We start from the raw sequence: 16,231 nt of genomic DNA on the forward strand, positions 1-16,231 counted from the left end.
ATTCCAATATTTTCACTTTGATTTGCAGAAACGTTATACGCAATATATATCAGAAATTTTGAAATTTCCGATCTTCTACCGATTTTCTGAGATTTTACGGAAAACCTAAAACAAAAAAACCTAATTTTAGTAGTTAACAATTCCGTTTGGGTTGTGCATAAAAATTGTTTAGATCTTTTGTCCAATACAAAAACATTATTATTTTTAGAGTTTAGGTATATTTACCAAAATTTTTAAGATTTTCAGTGAAATCCAAGTTTCAGTTTTTTTTGTAAATTTTGTTCATAATAAATTTCCAACTAAAATAATAAAAAAATATATGTCTTAAAATTTCAAAGTTTTGATTTGTTTTTTTTGGCAAAATTTTCCCAATAACACAAATTCTCTGTATTTGTACCATATTTCTTGAGATTCTTTGAACGGATATATAATTTTGATCATCAATACATTGTTTCTGGTAATGATTCCAATATTCTGAATCAAAAAAATGTACATGTCATCGCTTTAATTTTTGAGTTATATACAAACATGTGAAAAAAATTAAATAATTCATATATATTCATAAATTCATCGATTGTTTAATGTTTTCTGTTGATTGTGCAGGAAAGGTAGTTGAGCGAAAATTGTAGCTGGTATCACTAGCAATCGAATGATGTATAAAAATATATAGGTCATCGCTTTGAATTTCGAGATATTCACGATCATTGTAAAAAGTCTCATCTTTTCTTAGGTCATCTATCAGTTTTCATTATAACTTTGGGTAGACAACCCTATTTTTAGTTTTTTTCAGTGCATTGTATTTGTGGAAGTAGTACCTTTCCAATGGTGAACAAATTTTGAAGATCGGTTGACTAACAACAAAGTTATGACTCGGTAAAGTTGAAGTATTCAATATTTTCTATGCGACGTTTATGCCAAAGGAAAGAAAATTGGAAAGCAGATAGGGCATATTAGGCGCGTGAAAAAAACTTGGAATGGGAAAAATCAAATTTTCATTGGTTTTCCTTCGCCAATCGTCTGCTACAAAGTTTTGGAATCAATCTACGAACTTCACAAATTTTGAGGGTGTAAAATTTATTGAGATTCATTGAAAAACAGCTGAGCTATGACAGCTGAAAGTTACCGTTCCAACTTTTTTTGAGGCTTGGTATTTGGAGTGTTAAATAACCAGTATAGTTCTTTATAATAAAAATACAGATTAATCTGTATAGTCTATTGCTCGGCATATTTGTCGCATAACCAACCTTCGTCAAATGATGATTTCAAAAAGGTTTTATCATACTTCTGCAAAAGTGATTTAACGGTCTTTTCGCCGAGTAGGTCATTTCGCCGAAAGTCGTTTCGCCGATAGAGTCATTTCGCTGAAAGGGAAGTTTCACCGAAAGGTTAATTTCGAATACATCATATTATTATTTTTTGTGTTTTCATGTCTCCTTGTGTTTTTATGTGGCGCAGCCGCATAACCGAAGCCAAGTTATATAACCGTCGTTATCTGATCATAAGTTTATTTAATTAAATCTTATATTGTCACATTCCGTTTGAATGTTTAATTTGATATTGTCACATAACGTAATTCTAAATCTACAAACTGGGACCTCTATGAAGAGAGATTTTACGGATACCAACCAACAATTGAAACCCCAATTGACTTGAAAAATGTCAACGAGAAAAACTCTCATAGTTGCAGCATATGAATAGGCTTGAGCACATCGGACTGTGCGAGCTACTAGAGAACTCCTTGGTGGAATGCTGAACTAAGGAAACTATGCAGAAGAGCTTGGAACCACCGACGCAGAAATGGGTAGGAGGCTTACAAAAATGCTCTTCAATCGTCTGACCGAAGCGTGCAGCGCCCTCACCAGAGTTTTTCAGTAAATTTCATTGAACTCGCAGCATTGCAAAAATAGCAACCCAGTCGTGAAGGAAAAACTCGTCACCTTTCAAGCAAGCCTTCACGTCAGCGTAACCTCGACGAGTAGCAAAAAAATACCTTTTCATGGACACTGGTTTCAGTTTCAGTTTGTAGAGCCCAGAAGAAGCTATATGAAACAAGACGGCGTCGAGTGTAATCTTAGTTCAGTAAACTTCAGTAAACTTCAGAAAAATTAGAACAGTAAAGTGTTCCATCTAATATATCAGCAAACCGAAGTAAAGTGTTTTATACAATATATCAGAGAATCAGAGATTGATTGAGAAGATTATTCATTCTCTTTATTAGTGTTTCTACCACGAAAACAGAAGGATAAAGTCCGGTCATTAAGAATATTCGGACACTTAAACACGATTGTTGCCATAGTGTAAAAGCATTAACACAGAACCGTGCTGCTAAGTGTGCAGTAATAAAAACAATTGCGTCAATGCGGAACAGTTTTTACTCTGCACTGGTGAGTCTAAGACGAAACGTGAAGAAAAGTAAAAGCGGTTATGTACCCTAAACACAAACTTAGGTTAAACGCCAAACGAAGAGAACTTGGTTTTTCGTATTGCGATTCGAAACACCACATATTGAACGTCAGATCTATAAATAGTTGGAATTTGACGGGAAGAGAGTTTGAGAGTTCGATGAGTCAATAATATAAATTTGCCAAAGGCAAAAAAATGCTTGCTATTAACACTGATATGTTCTCATTTTCTCAATATACAGCAATATATTCATTTCAGGGCATATATTACAGTACGATTCACCTAAGGAAAAACTGACATGTAAAGTACTGGAAACTATGTATTTGTGCCCACGACTTTAATGTTGATTCAACCTTTATTTACGATCATATAACAGAAAAATTAATATACATACCTGTCGATATTCCATTAGATAGGATTGTATCATGCCTTGTATAGCAGTTGCCTTGGGTGCATGAAGAACTAAACGAGCTCCATTTTTCAATACAAGTTGAAAGGTTGACGGTCTAGGTAAAGTCGTAACACTCTGCAAATCCGTGAATGGAATAATTTTTTGAACGGAAATAAAATCCTGCTCTTTTCTTGCTAAATACATGGAGATATGCGAAACAGCTAATAGAGTACCACCAGAAATAGACGGTGAACCGTTTAATATGAAAATGCGAGTAAAATATAGCGGCCAACTACGTGCCATGTCTAGAAGATGCCGTTTTACAATTGCTCTAACTTGCGCAGTAGTGTTTTCGCATGAGTTCACACCGTGACTATTTAACAAATTTATAGCCGCGCGTTTTTCTGGTGGAGATATACGAATACAAGGGTTTATACTAAACACATCGGCAGTTATTTGCTGAAACAATAAGTCTAATGCAGCAGGTGCAGTTACAGACTCACTAGGACGAAAAACTTCTTTTCGAACACGGAGTTTCCATGCCACTTTATTGTAAGTGAGGCAGGCAGCAGCAGGATTTTTTAACGATGGTGGAGATGGAGAAGGCATGATTGGGGCGGGTGGATCGTGTACAGGCATGTCATTTCCATCTAGCATGTCGTTAGTAACTGTAGACAGCGTTGTTGTTGATAATTTGCGCTCCTTTTCTTGCACACTTTTTTGCACCATATGAGTTTTGAAGGTCGCTACAGACTGATGATTACTGGTCATTGATGTAGATCGCTCTTTTGGTTGGGATGGTTGATATATTTTGTTACTTTCCTTTTCTCGTTGTATCTGTGACATTTCATAATTGCGATCGCGTTTTTCGCGTTCTTTGTTTTCACGATCGCTGTTAGTAGATGGTGGGCCTTCAACTTCTGTACGATCCCAAACTGATTCAGAAAAATTCTCGCGATCTCTTGATCTAGAACGGGATCTAGATCTCTCTCTTTGCAGTGCTATTTCTTTCTTGAAGTCTTTTCCCCAAAAAAAAAATCTTGTTTAGTATATACATTTAAAAAAAAAACATGCATAACTTACTCGTTTCGTATACTAACTCAAGTTTAGCTGCTTCAGAACGACTCCATGAATCGTTGAACGGATCTTTCGCTCCGAAAGTGTCCCGCTCTTGTCGTTGAACAAAAGAAGGAATTTCTTGAAGATTAAGTTGTAAGTGCTTCGAGTAGCTGGGGTTTAATGGCGGTGGTGGTACTGGAGGCATCGTATTTGGCGGACGAATTGGTGGAGGAGGAGCCGGGCCCGTAGGAGCAGGCGGTAGTATCTAAAAAAATTGTTTACTTTAATTTAATTCAGCTGCATTCAATCTTATCATGTAATCCTAACAAAGCAGACAAGAAAAAAATGGAACAGAATATGTTGCAATGCTTTTTCAACGGTCTTGTATTATAAAAAAAAATCCTTATCACAGAATAAATACATACGTTTAAATGAATAAAGAACACCACTGTAAGGTTGCTTTGAAGCCGTGGGCAGACAAACATTTCGGTGGCAGACCATGGACATTTCAGCAGGACTCGGCACCGTCTCACAAAGCTCGAGTGAACCAAGAATGGCTGAAAAACAACGTTCCGAACTTCATCACGTCCACACAATGGCTCTCGAATTCACCAGATGCGAATCCAATGGATTATTCTCTTTGGGCCATTTTGGAGAGCAAAGTCCGAACTAAAAGATACACCAGTCTCGAGGCGCTGAAAAATGTTATTGTCCGCGAGTGGGCCAAAATACACCTGCAAGTCACATTCGGGCACCTTGCGATTCGTTTTTTGACCGTCTCAAGGCCATAGTCAAGGCAAAAGGTGGTCATATCGAGCAAAAGTGAATTGATTCTGAATTTTGTATTATTTTTACACATTTTGTACTTTGAATTAAGTAAAAGTAATTTTCCAAACTGAATTTATGGGTTTTTTAATTGGTTACACTTCAAGTGCCGGACCCTGTATTTTTATGTCGATAAATTCGTCTTCTTGTTCGGCTTTTTGTTTCACCTTTAAAAAGAAGATTCCCGTCTTAAACAACAAAAGTTAAAACCAAAGACTGTGACTTCTGGTTTGTCAAATTCACAAACCAATCCAGGAACTAACACAGAAAATGATATTAATTCAGACAGTTTCACTTGACAGCCACCAACAGGATTACTGAAGTTTTCGGAAATTGTAAAACGGATTTTCATATATTTCTAAACCCTTAAAGACCTTCATAACGGCATTTTTCTCAATAGCTAGAACTTTTCAGCTCAATGGCTAATTCTCTCAGGGTTTGTATCATTTGATGAATAATTTGAGAAAAAGACATTTGTATATCTTCGGTTTTTATTCCTCCAAGAACGATTGATTCTGGGGGTTTTCAATTCACACAGAATTATGAGGGGTTCCGTTTACAATGATAACAGATCATCTTCAATATATAATATTTGCGAAAATTTTAACATGACAGTATTCAAAATGGGTAGCATGTCACGGACACCAAGATCTCCTGCACGTCCAAGTGCATCAGGATTATCTCTTTGCTCGACTTCAATTCGACTAGTTTGCTCCTAGAAGATACTTCCTGATTTACACGGTAGCGATCATTTACCAATCATCGTCTCAATTAGCAGTAGCAATTGCATTGCTACTTCAGTTAATATTCCATATGATTTGACAAAAAATATAGACTGGATTATATACCAAAGTAGTATCTCTAGCCGCAATGGAAGAGCTCTCACTACTTGAAGAATATGACTTCCTTGTTTGTTCGATTCTGTAGGCCAAAAAACAATCCCATACTAAACGTTTTCTTGGGCCAACGACTAACAGAAGGCCCCCAACCCCTAGTGGAACAAAGAGTGCTCAGAGGCTATACTCGATTGCAAAACGTTTCTAAAACGGGGAGGAGGAACCTCTCAGAATTTTGAAAAAATCATGGTTTTAGAAACTAAGTAAAAGAGCATGCAGGTTTGTCTAGAGAAACCTCAAATAGCACTCTTTGGAACACGGACAGACAAATGAGGATTCGTAACGTGGGAAATGAGAGTGAAGAATACTCGAACCGATGGATATTTGACTTTGCTAGGAAAGTTTGCCCAGATTCTGTTCTTATGCAGAGCATTATTCGGGAGTCTACTCCAAATAATGGTTTCATTAAAATCCCCTTTTCAATGATGGAATTTTTTATACCACTCTTGTTTTGTAACAATAATGCTCCTGGGTTGGACAAAATTAAATACTACTTTGTGAAGAATCTGCCCGACTTCGCAAAAGGACATTTGTTGGAATTGTTCAACGATTTTATTGAGCAAAACATTGTTCCAGCTGACTGAAGGCAAGTGAAAGTTGTCACCATTCAAAATCCGGGGAAACCAGCTTCCAATCGCAACTCATACAGACCAATTGCCATGTTGTCCTGTATCAGAAAATTATTCGAAAACATTATTCTTCAACATCTCGACAATTTTTTTTTATTTCAAAGATATTTTGTCCAGGCCTATTTGCGCACAAGCTTTACGTGGCCGATTTAGCTGAGTTTTTAGATAATTTTTTTTTGTATTGGATCTCGTTGTCACCCTTTCTCTAGGGGAAGAGGAGCTTCCATTTTCCTCCTGCGAGGATTGAGGGGCAGTTTATTCGTGGTTCGTCTCGTCATCCATTGCCGTGGTATTGTTGTTGATTTTGTTGCTAGTTGCTGTAGATGCGCCTTGATGTACATTGTTTGCAGTTGCTGGTTGGTTAGATGGTAAGCTGTTAATTGCAGCTTGTGTACTTTGTTCTATAGGGGATACGTTGGATTGTTTCGTTGAAGGGGATGCTTCACTGTTGTTGGTGACTGTCACAGGTGTACTGGGGTTGCTTGGGGTTGGTGTGAAGGAAGCTCCGTTGTCCTTTGGTATAGTTGTCTCCTTGTCCGGTTTATCACATGGCTTACCGTAGTGAACAGCTTTTTGGAAATATTGACATGAAGTCATCTGATTGTCATAGGTAACAAGTGATTTGCACGGTATTCTTGTATCCTGACCGAATGTCACATAAGAAGGTATAGGCCTCCTCAAGCGCATGCGTAACAAACGTACGCCATTTAGAATACCGGGGAAAAATTCTTCCACTTTTCTTTTTCGATAGAGAGAATCTCTCCGTATTGGGACATAGTTGCGCGAATATAAGAATCGATGACACTTGAGGGAAGATCATGCACACGCACTTCTTTAGCACTATCTTCCATATATACTGGAATGTTGTACTTGATATTTTCATGCTCCACATAGTGCACATTATTATTGTCTTTAGCGAATTGAATTGCATCCAACTTTTTATAGAACTCTAAACAACATTATTGGTCTTATTGCATTGAATTAAATGCACACGTTTAATGTCAAGATGCATTTGCTCCTTAAGCAAACCTTCAAGTTCTCGTATCGAAGGTCGAATTTTGCACTGTCTGAAGTCAACAATAATTGTATTCTTTCGTACCGGCGGTAGCTTTTGTTCGTTTGGTCCGCTCATTTCGAGATCGTTCTATTGTTCACTACACAATACTGTATTTGGTTTCTTCTGTCCCGACCGTAAGCGGTTTTGGTTTATCGACTGACTTGGATGAGATGTGAAACCGAACTGATCTCGACACTTGTTATATACTCAGTTTGGAATCCGTAGAAATAAAGGGATGAATGATTGCATTGCATTGCTTTCATTTATTTATTTATTTATTTATTTGTTTGGGAGCTGGGAAAAGCCCGATGGAAATGAAATTTGGCAATCTCTCTCTCCATCAGGCATAAAACCTCCTCATCAGTATCAACAGATTACAAAGATCCAACAGATACATTTGGACTTAACACTAACAATTAGAACTAACAATCAAAATTAACAATTAAAACTAAATCTAAAACCCTATAACTAGTTGATGGCACCAAGCATTACATGGCAGTGATAGTGCTCTTTGTTAAGAGAGAGAGAAGAAAAAAGTGGGTAGGCGAATGGAGTACGAGGGTTGGTGGAAGAGGTGGTAAAGGAGCGTGGACTAACGAGTATGTTAGAAACGGCATGTAGATCTAATTAGTGATTAAAAATATGGTGGAAGAAAAAGAAAACGACTATGTTAGAATCGGCATGTAGATCTAATTAGTGATCGAAGAAAGCATGGCAGAAGACAGAGAAAAAGAGGAAGGTACGACCGGGTTAATTTCTGCTAGCAAATCTAGTTAGTGTCCAATTAAAATGGTGGAGAGACGAAATGGGGGTTGAACGAAAAAAACAATATTGTCGGTTACAAAATAAATACTGAACGTAAGGCTAATCTAACAAGTGATTACGAAACAATCGTTTAATCATATTTCGAGATATATGAAAGTCGAAAACATTGAACCAGTTGTTGAAAGTTCGGCACATATTGGAGAATGGTTCATTGTACCCATAATTTGTTTTTGCAATAGGTAATCTAAGAAAGGGGTGGGAACGTAGATTATGTCGATGAATATCGAGATTAATCAACTGCAAAAGCTTCGTACAGTCGATATGTGATTGAAGTAAATCAGCTACGAAAGATGCCTTGGAGATATTTCGACGAACAAATAACCGATCCAAGTCAATAAGCTTACAGCGATCTATGTAACTAGGAAGTTTAGCAGGGTTTCTCCAAGGTAGGTTACGCATGACAAATCTAACAAATTTATGCTGAATGGCTTCAATCCGCTCTATGTCGATTTCATAATGAGGTGACCAGACAACAGCTGAATATTCATGTGTCGAGCGGACTAAAGAACAATATAATGCTTTTAGACAATGTACATTGACAAAGCTCTTGGTGATGCGGAAAACGAAACCTAAAAGCTTGGATGACTTTTGAAATCTAGCTTGATATCAAGAATTATACCTAGATCTTTAACGATAGACTCAGGTTTAAGTATGTTCTGCGAAATGTTATAGTCGTACCTTATTAAAGAGTGTTTGCGAGTAAACGACATAACGGAACATTTCGAGGAAGTTAAAACCATTCTATTGCTAATACACCAGTTCACGAATATATCAAGCGGTGACTGCAAAAATATGGTGTCGTCAGGTGATTTTATTGGATAATATAGTTTAAAATCATCTGCGTAAGATAGTTTGTAGTATTTCAATATAAAATTAAGATCGTTGAGGTAGAGCAAGAATAAAAATGGTCCCAAGTGACTGCCTTGAGGGACTCCAGAGCAGACTGCGAAAGTTGTTGTAATGCAGTCTCCAATTTTTACTGACATTTCACGACCAATTAGATAAGACTATAGCCATTTAAGTAGTGATCCGTCGAATCCAAGCCTATTGAGTTTTGCAACTGTTATTTGATGGTTTATTTTGTCGAAAGCAGCGGAAAAATCAGTATATATAGCGTCAACTTGTCGACGTGCTTGTAGACATCGAATAATGAAGGATGTGTAAGTTAATAAGTTCGTTGAGGTTGATCGATTTGGCATAAAACCATGTTGACTTTCAGAGATGTAGTTGTTGCAGTTATACGTAACAAATTCGAGAACAATAATTTCAAGTAATTTGGATACGGTGCATAGTGCGGCTATCCCACGATAATTAGAAACATCAGATTTGTTTTCCTTTTTGAACACAGGGAAAATGAATGATTTCTTCCAGATGTCGGGAAACGTTCCTGAATTAAGTGATATGTTGAACAGTATTAATAGTGGAATTAATAGGCTGTTCGAGCTTTTTTTTTAATACTAAAGAGGGGATTCCATCCGGACCAACATTCAAGGATGATTTCAATTTAGAGCACGCTTTTGCAATCATAATATCAGTAATTAAAGGGTGTGGTCCAATTGGAGAACGACGAGGAACGTTGATAATAGCTTTGGATATTTGATCATCGGATAAGATTTCGTGCGAAAATACACTGTTAAAATGTCGTTGAAATAGGTTACAAATATCAATTAAAGCCGATGATTCAGCATCGCCAAGAAACATCTGGTTTGGTAGTCCTGTTTCTTTCCTCTGTTCGTTCACATGATTCCAGAAGCGTTTCGGGTTTATTCTTAGATTATTTTGTATACGAAGAAGATGGTTTTGATGTAATATTTTGTTCAATCGTTTATAGCGGTTGTTAAGGTGCATATAATGAGATCGTAATTGGATCGAAGGACGCTTAGTTAATTTTCTCAGCGCAGACCGCTTAGCGCGCTTATAACGTTTCAATGTCATATTAGACCATGGAGGATGAACCGATTCTCGTCGAATTTTTTTTTGGGTATGAATTGTTCGATTGAGTACGACATTATATGAGACCATAACGTAGCAACGGAATTGCAATCGCTATCAGAAAAAAGGCTAGACAATTCATGACTGGCAAAGCACAGATCTAGGAGGCGATTGTTACTGTTGTAATTATCGTTCAACTGAACTAGACCAGCAGTGTTATAATCATCGAGCAGTCGTACTGAAGTATGCGATTTTGTAGTGCACGTCACATCCGGATAGAGATAATCGCAAGAACCTCGAATCCTTTTAATACCGGGTTGATTGAAATCCCCCAAGATAACGATTTTATCGTTTAAACGCATAGTATCGCTTATCAATGAAAGTGAACTCAGGTGCTGTTCGATCAGGTCTAGATCATTCACGCGATCAGGAGGGAGGTAAAGCACACACAAGTATAGCGTAAAAAGTGGGAACGTGATAGCGATCCAAATTTGCTCGACATTGTCGCAGTTTAAGGTAGGCACCAAACGAGAATTGAATTTTGAGCGACAGGCGATCAAGATTCCACCACCGCTCCTTTTGCAACTATTTTGACAGTTACGGTCCTGCCGGTATACGGAGTAAGAACGATCGAAGATCTGCATGTTTAACGTATTTTCATTCAGCCAGGTTTCCGTAAAGGCATATACATCGTATTCTGCGTCAGTACATACAAGATGATAGTCGTTGATAGAACGGTTCATTCCCCCAATATTCTGGTATTAAATATTCAAACCAGTGTCTCTGTGGATGTGCGATGCGGAATCGATAATAACGAGTTCATTATTGGAGTGCGGGGGGCAGTTTGACGAAAGAGACGTGGAGCGGGTAGAAACAACCGAGGGGATTTTGTGTACTGGTGCTGTGCAAATTTTGTTGTTTGTACGGGGGCCGAGAGGGGATTGATCTGCGTAGGGGTAGGGAAAGATAAGTTTGCTCTGCTCTCTGTTCGGGTTTGCGCTCTAAAAAAGAAGTGATTGCTACTCCGTTCGGCAAAAAATTTGGTGACGTAATCTGTTGCTCGTAAGCTTGCGGAACACTTAATTTAAAAGAGATGAATGATAGTGGCCTATCTTGGTACTGACTGACGAGCTTGTAGCACAAAATTTGGCTACGATCACATTTAGTTTTGGAATGAATGTAAAGTATGATATTTTCTTCTGACTCACTCGGTAAAAATTTGCTAAGATAGTACCAATTTCTATTGTTTATGTTGCTAAGAGTCTGAGGTGCAGCTACCAGAAGTGTGGTGCTCTGGGTATTGGCTAAGCCTGTGCTTTTTATAATAGGTGTCGGAGGAGGTACAATGCACTTGACCTGTTTGCGACTAGTATCAACTATTTGGAACTGCGTGGGGCCTACGTAAGGAATGTTAGAAATAACTGATACATGTTTTGTATTACCTATTGGTATCGTAGCGTGCCCTGCATTGCTGATCAGGTTATTAGATTGAGATGAAATAATACGTTGCCATGGAACAAAATTCGTGTGGATGTTCGGTGCATCGGCTGCATACTCGAATGGTTTACTAACAGTGTTGACTGATGGAGCGACCCAATTTATTACCGGTGTGACAGCATTTCCAAAGGGGGTATCGGTGTTGCACGTACTAGTCGAATTTGTGAAGGTGATGGTGGCATTGGTACTTGGTGGTAAGAATGGATATGAATTGAATTGAATTGTGGTCCGTGTGGTGTAACCTCTTTGGTGGTGTGTTCAGTAGTGACTGCAGTTGCAGCTGACATTGTAGTGGTGTCCATACTAGCATTTTCATCAGTAGGAAAAGTTATCAAATTTGAGGAATTGCTTTTATTTGTGTCTGAAACAAACGGGGTTGTAGAATGCGAAATAGATTTATTTAAAACTGGAAGGTCGACTCTCGGGATTTTATCTGGCTGCGATAGAGATGGTCTGCTGGTGCTGCTGGTTCGAGGTCGCTTATTAGTGTCTTCCAGTATAGATTCAAAGAGGTTGGTTAGATTAAGTTGTGGGTCATCAAGACGTTCAAGAAATGGAGTGCTGTCGTTGACATAGCGTTCAACTGGATCTCATGATACAGATCGATGGACACAACTAGTTATATTACAAACATTGAAGTGCAAGCGGCAAAATGACTGCATAGTATCCGTCAAAGTACTAATCATCTTCAGCGCTGAGGTAGTACGTTGGAGTATTAACTGCATAGTTTCTTCTGATAACTCGTTGCGATTGGAAATTTCCCGGCACGGGGTGCACAACCAGAAAATTCCCGGGAATTCACGAATAGATTTAGCTAGCGAGTTATTTAGATTGACGCATTTCACATTGAAACTTTTAAAGCAGAATCGACAAGCTATTTTGGTACCTCGGGTACTAGAGGAATCAAAACAAACAACGGCTTCGCATTTACTTTTTACCATTGTATTCGTTGTGACGCACGATAGATGTCAAACGTATGAGTGCTTGAGAGTACTTGTGAGTGCCACTGACTTCGATTGGCTTAGGGGCTGCCCATAAAAGACGTCACGCCTTTTTGACGATTTTTGACTCCCTATCCCCCCTTTGTCACAAATTGTCACAGAAGCAAAGACCCCCCACCCCCTCTATGTCACATGTCACGAATTCAAAATAAATAAAATTCATCTCAATACCAATACGTATGACAAACCATACAAATATGAGAGAAAAATAAATTTATTACATGCTGTCATTAGATTAAAAAATATCCCTAAAACTACAAAATCATCGGAATTATTTTATTAATATCAATTATATAAATTAACAAAAGTATTTGGTTGGAATTGATGAAACATTTAAATCATCTGTTTTATTCCTACTAGGGGTACACAGATATATTATTGTTTTAGGTAAAGAATAATATTTCCTTAGTGTAGCATACAGGGCTGAGAAAATAAAGATCAAAACCTCATCAATACGAGATCACTGCCGGAGAATCTTTTCATGATGAGTTGATCAGTGAATTTTAAATCACATCGATCAATATCGGTACTGATCTTCCGTGATTTTGAGCTGAAATGATTCTTGATTTATGTAGGTTCAATCATTGGATGATTCGATCAGCTTTGATCTTGGTGGAGGAAAATCACATATGATCAAGATAAGACATGACATGATCTACGTCTGAAATCGTTGATCTCCCGCCTTTTTTCAAATGGGGTACAATTGAATAAACTGCATCAAAATCAGATAAGAGGAATTCTTATGATATACTATTATCAATGCTAGAAAATCAAATTACTGAAAAAATTGTCAGTGCATAACTTAAGTTAAACCGTTTGAAGGCATCTTTTTCTTTTTTACTCATATTAGGCAGAATTTATTAATTTCGCGTGCACTTTTGCTGATCACAACAGAAATGATTTCCTGCATCACTCATTTCCGAATTTACAAGAAGAACCTTCTACATCAACAAATACACGTTTTCCTATAGAATGTAAACGTTTATTGTGGAGATTTTTTCAGGAAATAGGGCAAAGCAGTAATATAATTAGGTATTTCAAAAATGCGCTCATTGAAAATATTGGACGTCACATTCCAAAAACCTCTCCCCCCTGTCACAAAAGGTTACGTTTTATGAAACACCCCCCTACCCCTTGCGGCGTGACGTCTTTTATGGACAGCCCCTTAGCAAGAAAGGCTTCCCTTTGTGTGATTCCAGAGATAACTTATTACACAAAAGCGCACTTAATGATTTATTAGTCAGTAGCAGAGCTTTCACCATTCATTCATCAATGCGAGGGACTTGCAACAAAACGGTTCAGCGCAGCTACAGCACTCATACCAACAGACTGAGTTACCGGCTTCGATGCAGGAAATATACTCGAGTGAACAGATTGGAGAACGAACCATTCCATACATACTTGCCGACGAGCGTGCCGTATTACGTTTAATACTATTAAACCTTTCTGAAAAAGAGTATGCAGTATTCTCTTTTTTCTCAAATATAAGCAATTCGTTCAAATAATTCATCAGTAGTATAAGTGATTCAAGCACACTATCGCTGGTGAACCATTCATCATCTAAGAATACTGTTGAATTTGAATGCAAAAATAATTTATATCATTAAAGTATTTAGGCATAACAAAATTAAATTTAGAAGGTTTCACGCTGCTGTAGAATAGACTTTCCGCGTCATCTTTCACTACCAGTAGCTATAATTCATGTTTTTGAGTCAGTATGAGCTTGTGTTCCTTCAAGTGTACATTGAAAGAAATCGCCAGCCGCATTTTGAATGAAACTTCATTCAATGCGATAAATAACTGAGAATTCCGACTATTGAATTATAGAACAATTTGTATGATCATATGATCATTATTCATAGAGTTTCACTTCTTTTATGTGTGGTTTCCATCCAGATGTTATAAAGCTGTCAGTTACTTTTGAAATGTTAGTGAACTGTGTCATGTGTCATGAATCAGACTGAATGTATATTACCAATTGTCATTTTAATCTTTCAGAAAAGTTTATTCCTAAAAATAAATTATGGAACAGTTCGAATAATTTTATGTAGAACAATGAAGGAGTTTTATACACGTTTCTTCGTATCCTCTTCCACTATTTTTATGAATGGCATAAAAATATGGAATTGTATTATAATTGTATGAATGTTCTATTGATTCGAAATTAATATCGTATTCCTGTTACAAAAATCATTCCATGCAAGCAGTATTTTTATTTTGCATACAATAGAACACACACGAACTTTTTTCTCCCTGAAGTTTAATGAAGCTTTGATTATGAGGGCGTTTTCTTCACATTATAAAATATTTTTGTCCGTATGTTGCATGACAGCTTCAGATGAGCTTGACAATTTTATAATTGTAAGTATGTCATCTATAATCATACCAAACATTGAATAACTTGTAAGAAAACCCAATAACAGAGTGTAAACAAATGAGTTTATTTTAACCGAAGTTGTTTGAAGTTTTTTTCGATACGTATTGTGGTGGTGTCAGAGTAATTTGGTGAGTATTCATTGAAGTGAGAGTCTTAGAGTTCATGTGGTTATAGTGCAATTTCAACTTTAGACAAACAATTATTGCGGGAAATTTTGTTTTTCTAAGATTGTATATGATATACTAAATTCAAAAAATTCAAAAAATGTATATGATATACTAAATTCAAAATCTTCTAGAATCCATATACCGGATAATTGACATTCTATTTGTATCTATCAGTATCATTTATTTTGTTTTAACGAATTTCATGTCAAAGAATTTTCCAACCACATAACATTACATGTTCTTGGACATTAAAAATAAGCGTTTTTCGAAGTGTATAGTTTTTGGCTTGACATGACAAAGTACATTGAATTGAAATTTTATTTCACTTGATTCGACCATCTCCATTATTACCAGTGTAGTGTAGTTACAATGAATCTTATTGATTTTTTTCGGTGGTTAAGTAGCATATATGAAAACTTATTAATTTATTATTTTCACTGCCATGATGTGGGAAGGTAAGTTTCTTGAGACATTGAGACATTATCAACTATTCCACCAATTGTCTTTCTGTTATTTCAGTCAGGGGCGAAATACGAAGAAATCTACTGTGCGGCCGCATACAGCCAGCCATTAGAAGTTTATCGATGAATAATACTACCAATGCTGGGACATGTTTTTCAGTTCGAAAATTATTTCATAGAAAAATAGCTCACTTGGTAATTCCAGGTGCAATAAGTGTAAGTGGATTTTCATAGATTTGATAATAAATCATTCAATTATTATAAACCGTTCTATCAACAGCAAAAATACGACCAACTTCGCGAAGCGGATCAAAACTCTAAAAAACTATCGAAATTGCACGAGTGCCCAAATAATTAGAAGCAATAGCCTACCTGATGAATCGGGTGATAGTGCTGATCGGTTCAAAATATGTATATATTTTTATTATAATTACACGTATGTGAAAATGAACCAAATTAAAGTTTGAATAAATTTAATTTTACTCTTGCTATTTTAAAGAAATTGTTTTCATCTTCAATAATCAGTATTCTTTTTTTGATATAAAATACTTAATTTAATGAAATATATGTTAAATATTCAAATCTATTAATGGAAAACAAATTGCAGCTTCAACCAGTTCAATTCATTAAAGTAAACTTGTTATTTTTATAACTATTTCAACGAAATAAATTGAAGCTGCCTAAATTATTCGTACAATATTTTACATTATA

General features: G+C 36.7%; 1 protein-coding gene across 3 annotated transcripts in view; it reads right to left on the reverse strand.

Annotated features, from left to right (window-relative positions):
• The window catches only part of LOC131435110 (unconventional myosin-XV), a 536,922-nt gene that overhangs the window by 309,172 nt on the left and 211,519 nt on the right, over nt 1–16,231 (reverse strand). For all 3 annotated transcript variants that reach the window (XM_058602644.1, XM_058602646.1, XM_058602647.1), the window contains 2 exons: nt 3,878–4,118; nt 2,798–3,813 (listed from right to left, as the gene is read on the reverse strand). In XM_058602644.1, the coding sequence (XP_058458627.1) occupies nt 2,798–3,813; nt 3,878–4,118 (1,257 nt within the window). The remainder of the gene's footprint in view (nt 1–2,797; nt 3,814–3,877; nt 4,119–16,231) is intronic.

Source organism: Malaya genurostris, chromosome 3, assembly GCF_030247185.1.
Source record: "Malaya genurostris strain Urasoe2022 chromosome 3, Malgen_1.1, whole genome shotgun sequence".
NCBI lineage: Eukaryota > Metazoa > Arthropoda > Insecta > Diptera > Culicidae > Malaya > Malaya genurostris.